The sequence below is a fragment of the Sciurus vulgaris genome (genome assembly GCF_902686455.1).
Source record: "Sciurus vulgaris genome assembly, chromosome: 13".
In the NCBI taxonomy this organism is placed as follows: Eukaryota; Metazoa; Chordata; class Mammalia; order Rodentia; family Sciuridae; genus Sciurus; species Sciurus vulgaris.
In genome coordinates, this window is record NC_136474.1 from 44717067 (window position 1) to 44730260 (window position 13194).

Consider the following 13194-nt stretch of genomic DNA (forward strand, 5'->3'; position numbering starts at 1 on the left):
AATAATGTATAAAATCCCCCATAACATAATACCCTCCTGTGGGCTGCCCCTACTGATACCTAATCTAAAAAGGACAGGATTTATCATTGAGTTGGGCAGCAAATGGTTCTTGTTAGTTTTTATCTGATTCTTCAAATCAAACATTATAAGCAATTTTTAAATAATGTACTAAATTTAAAAAGCATGATATTCCAGAATAGAAGCCAATACTAAATTGTGGGGAAAAAATAAACAAATGATTTTACATATTCTATATTTAGACATGCTGATCCTATGAAGCAGAATTAAAACTTAACTTAAAAAGCATTTAAAACTTAACCCAAATAACAAAAAAGCAATTTCACTTTTTTTCTTTTTAGTTTTAGATGGACATAATATCTTTATTTTATTTATTTATTTTTATGTGGTACTAAGATTGAACACATGCTAGGCAAGTACTCTACCACTGAGATACAACCCCACCCTGCAATTTCACTCTTAATTTTAGTAAAATAAACAACTGACATTTCCAAATAGTAAAAATCATTAAGAAAATTGGATCTCCTAGGAAAATAAAATGATTATCTCATATTCATTATCATTGCTTAGGGTTTTTCAGTTTAAAAATTCTAATTGGATCTAAAAGAAGGAATAATAAACTTATACTCTTCTTAAAGTAAGATGACCCAGGAGCTTTGATAAACTAACCAATGTTAATTCTCAGGTTATAATGTGCTCACCTATTTTGTCTTGTAGATTCTCTTCTCATTCTTTTAGGAGGAATCGGACAATCTGTCATCTCGACTTTTGTTGAGTGACGCAATGAATCATTACACTTACGTGTGGGAGTCATACCTATAAAGATACAAAATGCAGAAAAATCAACGGATGGGAATATTATATAAATGTAAAAATATAAACAAATCTTAGTTTATAATAAAGATAATAAAATACTGACTACTCCTGCTAAGAAAATGGTTGTGAGATGACCTAGAGATTAGAAGTTTCCTGTCAATTTAAATTCTAAATCATCTGCATTCTTTTTATAGCTGGACTCCTTATTAATGTAAATACTTATCTCTATACAGAGAAAACAGAAGTAACAAGAAGTAAATATATACCAAGTTTTTGCTCTATTAACTTCAGACTTTTTTCTTGTTCATCTAGTTCTTGCTTTTTCTTCTTCATATCGGGAGTATGAAGGTACTCTAACTGACCATTAAGGTCCTCATTCACACTGCCCAGCTTGCACACAGCAGAGCGATACTGTTGAAGAAGATCTGTAAAGAAACCAGACTTTTGATATCACATCAAATTCACATTTTAGGGAAAACAATTAGCAACATTAGGTACTGTGTTATAGTAAGACAGGGGAACTACTTTTAAATGAGAACACATTCAATGTAAAGCAATGAAATAAGTAAGCACAGTTAAGACCACAACAAAAGACTGCTAAATTTAAATTTTCTTTGATTGCTTGACTTAGTTTCTTTCTGGGTCAGGAAAAGTTCTCCATATAGAAGTGTTTGGTCAACTGGATCACTCTCTCAAGGCTTACATCCTCTCTGATACAATTCAATGTAATTCTACAGAGACAAAGGGAGGAGGTGAAAGGGAGGCACTAGAAAAGTAACTAAACATACTGTTAGAAAACCACTGCTTCTCAAATGAAAACTGACTAGTAATAGGGAGTTTCTAATAAAAACATCTGTATAACCGTGACACTGAGCATGCTATGGAATGAACATGGCAGAGCCACAACTTATGATACACTGTACACTGGAAGGGAGAGAGGAAGAAAGGAAAGAATCACTGTTTTCAACAGACAGGGCTATTATAGAATTCTTTCAAAAAAACAGTAGGGTAAAATATTTTATTTCAATAAAACCTAACTTTTCATAATTTGTCTAAAAATGCATTATGTTAGAGTTGACAGTATAGTTCGTTCACATAATTTACTAGACAATAAATATTAAATACACAGTGACTAGTTTGGGAGTTGGTAAACTATATTCTCCGTAGGCCAAAATGGTAATACATTCACAATATTCTTAATACTGTGACTCACAAAGCCTAAAATATTTACTATCTGGCTCTTTAAAACTCTAAATGTCACCAAAAATGATCAATATTTATGGGAATGGACAAGCACCTGAACATTTCACAAATATATACAATAGTTCACATATAGAACTGTGCAAGATAATTATTATAAGAACAGGGCACATCAAATATAATGAGACATAGTATACTTGAATGGTCAAGAATGGTTTGGGGCTGGGGTTGTGGCTCAGTGGTAGAGTGCTTGCCTAGCATGTGTGAGGCACTGGGTTTGATCCCCAGCACCACATTAAAAAACTAAATAGAAAAAATAAAGGTATTGTGTCCAACTACAACTAAACCAAAAAAAAAAAAAAAAAGAAAAGAAAAGAAAAAGAATGGTTTAAGCAAGTATCCAACATGCTGGGAATCTACACTTAATGAACAAATACACTTGCATACATGTCTATGTGTGCTTGTGTCCCTATCTGAAATGCATGGAACCATAAATACTTCAGATTTTAGAGTTTTTAAGATTTGGGAATACTTGCTTAGGCTTTACAGGTTGAGTATCCTTAATCTGAAGATTCATGCACTAGAGATACTCAAGCTGTATTTTCATATACTTAAATACAAATTCTGTATGTGGAATTTAATGACAATAGTGTCCTTATGTTCTTTATTCTTTATGACTAAACTGGAAACTCTAGAAAAGGAAGTCTAGGAAAAAAGGCTGGTTTTCTGCTCTGATGGCACTTCTAATTTCACATTAATATTTTCTGGGTTGGGGATGTAGGTGAGGTAGAGGGCTTGCTTAGCATATGTGAGACCCTGGTTTCAATCCTAAGGCTTGCCAACCTCCCCACATCCCCACCTGCCACTGAACCACATCCTGCCCTTTTTATTTTTATTTTTTTTAATTTTGAGACAAGGTTTTGCTAAATTGCTGAGGCTATATTTGAACTTGCTATCCTCCTGCCTCAACCTCCTGAGTCACTTGGATTATAGGTGTGTGCCACTGTGCCCAGTCCAGAAGTACTGTTTTCTAAGCACATACAACAATATTTTGCATGTGAATGAACTGCAAAATTATGTCCAAACAAGAACATCAGCAATATTACCCTTATAGAAAAGGCAATACACAGAAATTCAAATTATCAAGGGTTGAAAAACCTATTTGCTAATATAATAAATTAGTTATAAGGTTCTTATACCTTTACTTTGTTTTTAGATGGGATGTCACCTGTTTTTCAGATATTTCAACTATCTGGGGGAAAAAACCTGATAAAGCTTCACCGAGATATGGACAGCAAAATAGTTTTCCTTTTTTTGCGGGGGTGGGGAGGGAGTTATACTGAGGATTGAACTTAGGGGTGCTTTACCAAAGAGCTACACTTCCAGTCATTTTAATTTTTTTTTATTTTGAGATAAGATCTCACTAAGTTGCCAAGGCTGGTCTCCTGAGCCACTGGGATCATAGTGTGTGCCCTCATGCCCACGGGCAAGATAGTTTTTCAAATATATTATTTCAATATGTCCAAGAGAATGGCCATATAAAAAAAAATCTACAGAAAATATTAGAAAAGAATTGAAAGGTTAAAATAAATAAATAAATAAATAAAAAAGATTGAAAATATATCTGAAGGGCCCTTACTAGGTAAATAGTTAAGGACCCAACTGTCCAAACGTGAGTTGCTTTAGAAGGCAGAAGCAACTTTACCACTACGCATTTTAAGCAATTACAGAAGTAGCTTTTCCTATAGTTCTCTTTGCACTTTGTGTTCCATGTGATTTTAAAACCTTTATTGGCAAAAATACCCATAAGCACTTATGAGTATGAAAAAATGATGTGAAAGAATTATACCACACCCTGTTTCGACTTGCTTCACAATAAATAGGAGGAAGAGGTGGAGGAGTAAATAAGTTGTTAGAAGGTGGGAATAAGTGAAACAAGATTGGCTAAATTTTAATAACTCAAAGCTAGTGATAGGTTCAAGGGAGATGATTACACTGTTCTATTCCCCTACAAAACAAAACCCCTTTCTCTGAAAGTTGCAGCACTTAATAATCTGGGTCACTATTTATAAAAATATTAAGACCATTAAATTAAAATATTAAGAACAAGTTGTTCAACACAGCAAGACACCTTTCAAATATATGAATAAGATTATTTTCTTCATTGAAATTTTATGTAAACTTAAAAAAAAAGCTAAATGTATTTTCTCTTATTTTACATTATTTCTGTGTCAAAAAAGTTCTTCTCTCTATAGTGGGGATTTCAACTTTAACTAAGGTGACATAATGGGGGGTGGGAGGGGTTAGGGTTAGAGTTAGGGTTAGGGAGGGGGGCAAGAATGGAGGAAGGAAGGACTGTATAGAAGGAAAAGAGGGGTGGGAGGGGTGGGGGGAAGGGGAAAAATAACAGAATGAATCAAACAACATTACACTATGTAAATTTATGATTACACAAATGGTACGCCTTTACGCCATGTACAGAGAAAAAACATGTATCCCATTTGTTTACAATAAAACAAACAAACGAACAAACACACAAACAAAAAAAACTAAGGTGGCCAGGGGAGGATTCTCTGAAGATGTGACATAAGAGTACAGAAGCAGGAAAAAAAAAAAAAAAAAAAAAAAAGAAGATAAGCACATAGCCAGTCGAAAACCTTTATAGGTTAAATTAAAAACTTTTCTGTTCAATATTAATCTCAGTTAATTGTTATTTAACTGTGCCAAGAAGTTTCTGACCATAGATAAAAAAATGGTAATATATTCATTTTTTTTCTGTGCTATATTTGGAAACAGGTTAGTAGTATCACAAGATGACCTGAGTAGTTGCCTTATTTAACTATATTTTATAACAACTTACATTTAAAGTTCACTTCTAAATACCTTTAGGATGAAGTTAATTTTCTGAACACATCCTTGGGTAACAGTCTACTAATTTTACTCATTTGCTATTTCCTATAATTTAGTCCATTTCATTTGGAGATTCTACATATATTATAGAAATTATAAAAACATTCAGTTATTTTTTACTTCTGTCTTGTGCTTTGATTTCATTTGCTCTTAAATGAAATACTATCATGTAAGACAATACACTGCTAGTAATCGACAACTTTCATGGTGGTCTAGCTTAAAATTGTTTTTGCTCTGAACAATGACACAGAGAAGGAAGGTTCCCAAAGCTGTTGTTCAATTTCATCTTTACTAAGGCTAGCTGACTGAGGAGGGAATTTTTCTCCAAGGAGTGGTGGAACCTGAGCTATGTTAAAAAATGGCACTCCAGGGTGAAGGTGATGGTTGCTAACTCTCCTAGAGTTATTTTTGTTTTTGTGTTGGCTGTTTCCAATCTCCTGTATCTGTGATTTCTTCTAATACATTTTTAATTTAGCTTAAAGTAGTCAGGGATGGCAGCTCTTGCTTATAACCAAAAGAACTTTATACACAAAAGTAACTCTCAATGGTTTCATTTGATTTCTTATTATTTCAGTTTACATGTGAAAATGTATCTTTTAAGTATTTATCAAGAAGGATAAATGTCAAAAAGATAAACATTAAAAACCTGAAATCCTTATGGTATTAATTTTACATATATGACAAGTCAGAAAGGCACAGAAATCTTTAATAATTAGAATCTTTTTTCCCTCAAAGATATACAGATATTGCCTTACTGTTATATACTGACATTGAGAAGCCTAGGTAAACTCCTGCAACTTCTGTAAATCTGGCAGAATAAATATGTATTTATAAAGTGCCACTGGTAATTTTTTTGGTTTTGGAGACCAAGTCTCCTGGCATGTCTAGCTCCTGGCTGCTGGGCTAATACCACTAGAGACCCTCCACCCCATAGCTTCCCTCTCAACTGTAGCTGTGTTGCCCTGGGATATAGTCAGGTAGCCATGTTGGGCCTGCAGGATAAGGTGGCGGCATGGCTGGGATCAGAGTTGGAGCTATACTACCTGTGATGCCAACATCAACAGAAGCCATTGGTATCTCCCTGAGGCTGCCACTGCCTTTGTACTGGGTCGAACTGTCATTATGACAGTGGCAGCTGCTCCAGAGGCCCCAGTCAAACCACCAACCCTTCTGCAGTTGCTGCTGTCATGATTGCTGCAGAGACATTCCACTTCAGTCATGGCTACATTAGATGCCCAGCAGTTGCTCCAAGAAACTTTGCTTTGGCTATAGCTACTCCAGATGACTGCCCCTTAGCTGTTATGGATGGCTCCATCAACCTGAAGCCACTCTGGATATCCCCATTCCAGTCCATAATACCCAGGGAATGTGGGCCCAGCATTCTTGTGAAGACTGGCTTTAAATTGCACAAAGTCTGTAGTCAGCAGGCAGAAGACTGCATATGTGGGCCCTGCCTCTGTTTGTAGAAGCAGCATTCCTTTCAGCCTCTAGGGTCCAGTCCAGAGATCTCTGTCCCATGTATGCTTCAGTATAAACCCCAATAAAGTTCTTTTAGATGGTTTTATTTTTCCTATTCATGATTTATATCTCAAATTGAGTAGGCTGAACTGGTGGCACTAACAGCTCATAACACTATCCCTGGGAATGGCTAGCAGTCAGAACTACTGAGAGCTACTCAGAGTTAGTAGTCTTAGGTGAGAGCTGCTAGGAGATAGCTAATAATGAGGCAGAAGAAAGAGCTGGGATAGGAAGACAGGAAACTTGGGCCCCTTCACAATTAGATTTCTGTGGCTTAGAGATCACAGATGCAATCTAGGCCTCATCATGGTTAAGCCAATTTCTGTGTAAGGAGAAAAACTAATTAATGGTGAGAGATCTGTTACCTAGTGCCCAGACCCCCTCCAAAAAGGCATGGTAACCTGACTGGACCAAAGGGCATGTAAAGAACTCATGGGCACTGACTGCCTTACCCAGCATTGAATTGGGAGCTAACTTCCTTAACCATGCAGACTCATATAAACCCCTAGACAACAGCAACCTCTCTCTGGGGACCCTTCCCCTTTGGGTGCTCTGCTTCCTTTCTCTTACTTTAATAAATCCTGTCACTTTGCTCTCACCCTTTGTGTCTGTAGATTTCATTCTTTGAATTCACAAGATGAAGGACCCAGTCAACCCTATACCAAGAGGAGCTGGGAGAACTGCTGATACCACAGTTGAGAATCTCTTGCACTCAAAACTGCTAATGTACTTTGTTTCTTTGTGATTTCTGTCCAAAATGAGCAACAATACTCTTAGGCTGATTGGTAATATTACCATCTTTACAACTACTGCTTTAAAAAGCCTGCTGAGGCTAAAGTAATAATCCCAAACTGGAAACTACACAAATTCATTGTGGCATACTCATATTACAAAATACCATCCTGCAATGAAAATGAACTGCAACTACCAAGATAGAATGAACAAAGACAAAAATGTCTACATTTCATGATTCTATTTATATAAAGTACAAAAATCAGCAAAACTAAACTTATGCTATTGTAAGTCAATAAAACTATTACCTTTTGTGGGTAGGGTGCTGGCAGTGACTGGAAGAGGAAGTGAATTCTTTGTAGTTCAAATAACATCCTATTTCTTAATAGAGGGGCAGTGTTTATTTTGTGAAAACTTATCCAACTGCATGTTTATGAGATGTGCACTTTGTGTATTATATGTTATGAGTTAAGAACAAAATGTGGTATATATATATATAAAGGAATATTATTTCAGTATTATAAAGCAAGGAAATTCTCACATTTGCTACAACACGGATGAACCTTAAAGACGTTATGCTAAGTGAACTGACATAGTCATAAAAGAAAAAATACTGAACAATTCTACTCATATGGGATATCTCAAACATTCAAATTCACAGAAGTAGAAAGTACAATGAAGATTGCCAGGGGATAAGGGATGGCGAATTATTGTTAATGGGTACAAAGTTTCAGTTTTGCACAGTGAAGAAAGTTCTGGAGAAAAGTTGTACAACAATGTACAAGCATTGAACACTTGCATACAGAAAAAATGGTTAAGATGATTAAAATTTATGTTAGTGTATTTTGTAATTAAAAGAAGGCTAACAACAAACTGCTTTGTGTTGTGAAAGTAGACAGTTAAATGTATTAAAACTTTATAAAGACCAGGAAAACAGGTAATGTCCCGTAGGGGACTTTCTGTAAGTATATGCATCTGAGAAGAGAGATGGAGAATTATATTGGCTGACTAGAAGCAAGGAGTCTATAGAAGAGAAAATGGAGTGGGGAGGGAGGGCTTACATGTCACACTTTCTTTTAAGAACTCTACAAAGGGGGCTGGGGAAATAGCTCAGTCAGTAGAGTGCTTGCCTTACAAGCACAAGGCCCTGGGTTTGATCCCCAGCACCCAAAAAAAAAAAAAAAAAAAACAACTCTACAAAGTTCAAAGGTATCAATTCAGATTAAAAATTATTATCTCATAAAGTACATACTTACTGAGCAAGAATAACATTTTTTTTTCATTACAAGATACAAAGAATGAAATATGAGGGCGAAACCTACTGTCTACATAACTCTAAACAACCTGATGTAAGAAAATTAAAAGTATAGGGATGTCTTTTTTTTTTTTTTTTGTACTGGGAATTGAACCCAAGGGGCACTTTACCACTGAGTTACTTGCCCAGTCCCCCACTTTTTTTTTTTTTTAAATTTTGGGACAGGAGCTCTCAAAGTTGCTTAGGGGCTTGCTAAGATGCTGAGGCTGGCGTCAAACTTGGGATTCTCCTGCCTCAGTCTCCTGGATTGCTGGGATTAGAGGTGTGGACTACCACACCATGCCTAGAGAGCTAAAAATACATAGCAAATACATGTTGCTTCATTTATAGGTTACCAGTTAATTTTTCATGTTAGATTCTCAATACATAAACCCTTAAATAAAAAGTCAAAATCAAATCAGAAACTGTTGCTTATTTCAACTTACCTATTTGTTCCCCTAAGATCAGGCATTGTTTTGGGACTGGAGCTCCAAATACCATTCCCCGAAGTTTATCCATTGGAGGAGCTTTATTCTGAAGGCCCCCGAACTTTCCATTACTTCGAATTCGATCTCCATCTCTGGTCAGCAATGTGGGACAGTGTGTAATTTTAACAACCTATTGTAAGTAAATGGAAATAGTGAGGAACTTATTCTAACTGATCTAAGAAAGTTAAAATGATTTAAAGCTTCTGAAATTAGAAATGACATGACTAAAATTAATGATATAAAATGAACTGGGAGGAAAAAAACCCAAAGGCAGGGAGATGACTCAGACTAGATTTCACTATGAAACTATAATAGTGATATCACAAATGGAAAAGTAAAATTGGTGGCTTGACTGATAAGGGTAAGGAAAAACAGGGACAAGCCTGAGAGGTCTGCACTTCTAAAACCCACGGCAGTAAGTACTAAGTCAGTATCACCAAATCAGTTCCCTCTGTTAGATAAAATTTTTTCATATAACCAAAAGATAGCAAAATGAAAATGTTTTACTGAAGAAAATACAGACTGAAAAGCACAGAACTGAATCTTCAATACTATGATTTCAGTTGTGTGAGGAAAAAAGAACTAAACAATACAAGAGTAGGGGGAACCGAGTGGGGAAAAAAAAAGTTACGGAAGGGGAAGGAAAAAGGGTTAGTCAAGAATTAAATTATTCAGGGGGCTGGAGTTGTAGCTCAGTGGTAGAGCACTTGCCAGTACATGGGAGGCACTGGATTTGATCCTCAGCACCACATAAAAATTAATTAATTAAAGGTATTGTGTCCATCTACAACTAAATAAAATAAAATAAAATAAAAAAGAATTAAGTTATTCAGAGAAGTCAGAATAAAAGAAAAAAACACTGAATTTAGTATTTCATGATCTCTGAGAGTGTGCTTGAAAAAAAAGTTCAGAGAAAAAACAGTTAAACTTCACTGGCAACCAGAGAAGCAGAATTCAAATGAGATTTTTTTACTACTCAAAATGTTAAATAGAATGTTGGGGTAAACTAGAGAAAAGGCCTTCTTGTACTTGCTCTGGGAAAGCCCTTGAAAGAAGTCTGACAAGAATTAAAGAGTTTATCATTCTGCATGATCCAGCAATTCTACTTCTAAGAATTTTATCTGAAAAATAATCACACAGGTGAGTGATGTGCACTGAGACACAGTCTTAATGAAAATTAGCAAGGTTACACATTTCAATAAGATACAAAAATTATGGCAAATCCACACAGAATGCACATATTAAAAAATGATTAAAATTAAAAACATTATAATTTAGAACATGTACAAGTATCTAATTCAATTTAATATTGAAGCTTAACAGTCACTGAATTATATAAATAAAAGATAAAGTAACTTTAAAATGAGATATAAGGCTAGGTGAGGTGAGATATGACTATGATTCCAGCAACTTGGGAAGCTGAGGCAGGAGGATCAACTTTGAGGCCAGCCTCAGCAACTGAGCAAGACCCTATCACAAAGTAAAATAAAAAGGACTCGGGAATGTGGTTTAGTAGTGGATGTTTCCCTAGCACGCTCAAGGTCCTGGATTAATCTCTAATATGACAAAGAAGATATGGGACTAGGGATATAGTTCAGTGATACAGTGCTTCCACAGCCAGAGTTACTTTACAGATGTTCTTCCATCAAGTTGGTTCTTTTAAAAAAGTTTAAATGAAATAAGATGATTGAAAGTGGTCAAATTTTGAAGCAGTTAGGATTTATAAACAAAAAAATTATTTATTTTGGGAGGATCCAAGATGGCGGACTAAAGGGAAGCTGCATTCCTTGTTGCTCTATAACTCGGGTCTCAAGCAAAGGATATCTATTTCTTGGTGAGGCAGTTTCTGCTGCTTATTGATCCCCTGCTGTCTATTGAAGCCTTTTTGAGTGCAGATTGCTTACTGTCAGGCACCTATCATTCGCCATTTGCCTGTGTCTTACCTGTCCATTGCCTGCTTTTCACCTAGCTATCATCTACCTCCAGAGGTTCACCTCCCGATCAGCAGTCAGCAAACTGACCACAGACCGCCAGCGGAGTGCCAGCTGCCTGCTGCTGCCTGGAAGTTCACTGTCACAGTACCTGCAGGTTTGGATACTCGTGGCTGCAGCCATTTTGAGACAACAGCCAGGCCCTGTAGGATCCCTGGCCGGACTGACAGAGGCCCATCTCCAGGACCCATCATCCCACCCATCTCTCCCTGCCTCTGGGGACCTCACAGAGACTGACTGCTCCCCGCCACTGAGACCCCCAGATAGACTGATTTCACCCCACCTCCAGGATCCCAAAACCAGACTGACCACACCCCACTTCCAGGATTCCTGCCTGACCAACTGCACCCTGCCTCCTGGACCTCCAGCTGACCCTGCCCACACCCCGAGCTGTAGCTCTCCATTTGCCAACACATCTGGAAGCCAGAGCGGCAATCTTGGATAATTCTGGATGCTGTATCTCCCATGTTTAGGTGGGGCAAATCCCATCCTGAGATGCCTGCTGGAGACTAGAAGTTCATTATAAGGTACCTCTCATACATCAGGCTACTAAAGACTGGGAGGTTTGAATATTATATGACTGTTGTAGTGTAGATTTTCTTTCCTCTCCTTATTGAAAAATTTTAAGTTTTTATTTCTTGACTTTTCTCATTCTCTTTTACTTTTGTTTACCTGTTACCTCAGACTCTTTCTCCCTTTTCACATGCTAACAACCAACTTCTTTTGAATACACTCACACTTTCTATTATCTAGAACTTCTATATATTCTTTCCTTATTCCATTAACAGCTATTTCCCATAACCCTCCGCATTCTCTTTGTCCTCCATTAGAAACTGCATATCTTATTGCATATCTGTTTGTTATACTGAAGATAATAAGTGAACTCATTCTGTTTATTATGACAATATTGTTAATGTCCTCAGAGGGGCTATTTGGTCTAGGGTTGCATACTGTCTGAATTGAGCACTGCTAATATTGATCTCCCCCTTAAAGAAAAGGTTTTGGCAAACTATAGGGTCACTATAAGCCTGTGGGGGGAAACTGTAATACCCCATATCTGCACTGCTAAAGGGGAAGATACATAAACAACATGAAAAAACAAGGGAAGAAAATGATCCAAACAAATCTAGATTCTATATTAATAGAATCCAGTGACAGTACGGTAGAAGAAATGTCAGAAAAAGACTTCAGATTATTCAGGATTAAGATGATTCATGAAGCAAAGGACGAATTAAGAGCACATGCAGGCAATCGATCATACCAGTAAGCAGTTGAAAGAGCAACTGCAGGAAGTAAAAGATCACTTCAACAAAGAGATAGAGATTCTCAAAAAAAAAAAAAAAAAAAAAAAAAAGTAAACAGAAATCCTTGAAATGAAGGAAACAGTAAACCAAATAAAAAACTCAATGGAAAGCATCACCAACAGATTAGACCACTTGGAAGACAGAACCTCAGACAATGAAGACAAAATATTTAATCTTGAAAATAAAGTTGCCCAGAGAAGATAAGAAATCATGAACAGAAACTCCAATAACTAAGGAACATCATGAAAAGACCAAATTTAAGAAGTATTGGGATTGAGGAAGGCACAGAGAAACAAACCAAAGGAATGGGCAACCTATTCAATGAAATAATAGCAGAAAATTTCCCAAGCCTGAAGAATGAAATGGAAAATCAAATACAAGAGACTTACAGAACACCAAATCACAAAATCACAACAGATCCACACCAAGGCACATTATAATGAAAATGCCTCACACACAAAATAAAGATAGGATTTTGAAGGCTGCCAGAGAAAACCAACAATTACATATAGGGTGAAACCAATACAGATATCAACAGATTTCTCAGCCCAGACTCTAAAAGATAGACGGGCCTGGAACAACATATTTCAAGCTCTGAAAGAACATGGTTGCCAACCAAGAGTCTTACACCCAGCAAAACTAACCTTCAGATTTGAAGATGAAATAAAATCCTTCCATGATTAACAAAAGCTAAGAGAATTTGTAAATAGAAAGCCCGCACTGCAGAATATTCTCAACAAAATATTCCAGGAGGAGGAAACGAAAAACAACAATGTAAGTCAGCAAAGGGAGGAAATGCCTTAAAGAAATATCCATTCAAAGAGAAACCAAGCCAAGTTAAAGACCAAAAATAAGCCCAAATGACTGGGAATACAAATCATATCTCAATAATAACCCTGAACGTTAAATGGCCTAAACTTATC

At 36.4% G+C, this 13194-nt stretch overlaps 1 protein-coding gene across 2 annotated transcripts in view; it reads right to left on the reverse strand.

Moving 5' to 3' along the window:
• SMCHD1 (structural maintenance of chromosomes flexible hinge domain containing 1) overlaps nucleotides 1-13194 on the reverse strand; it is a 159392-nt gene that overhangs the window by 7092 nt on the left and 139106 nt on the right. Inside the window, exons 45-47 of one of the 2 annotated variants that reach the window (XM_079108270.1) lie at nucleotides 8935-9106; nucleotides 1101-1259; nucleotides 720-834 (exon numbers count right to left, since the gene is read on the reverse strand). In XM_079108270.1, the coding sequence (XP_078964396.1) occupies nucleotides 720-834; nucleotides 1101-1259; nucleotides 8935-9106 (446 nt within the window). Of the gene's footprint in view, nucleotides 1-719; nucleotides 835-1100; nucleotides 1260-8934; nucleotides 9107-13194 lie in introns of those variants that run through there. The other variant, XM_079108271.1, reaches the window with a different exon arrangement.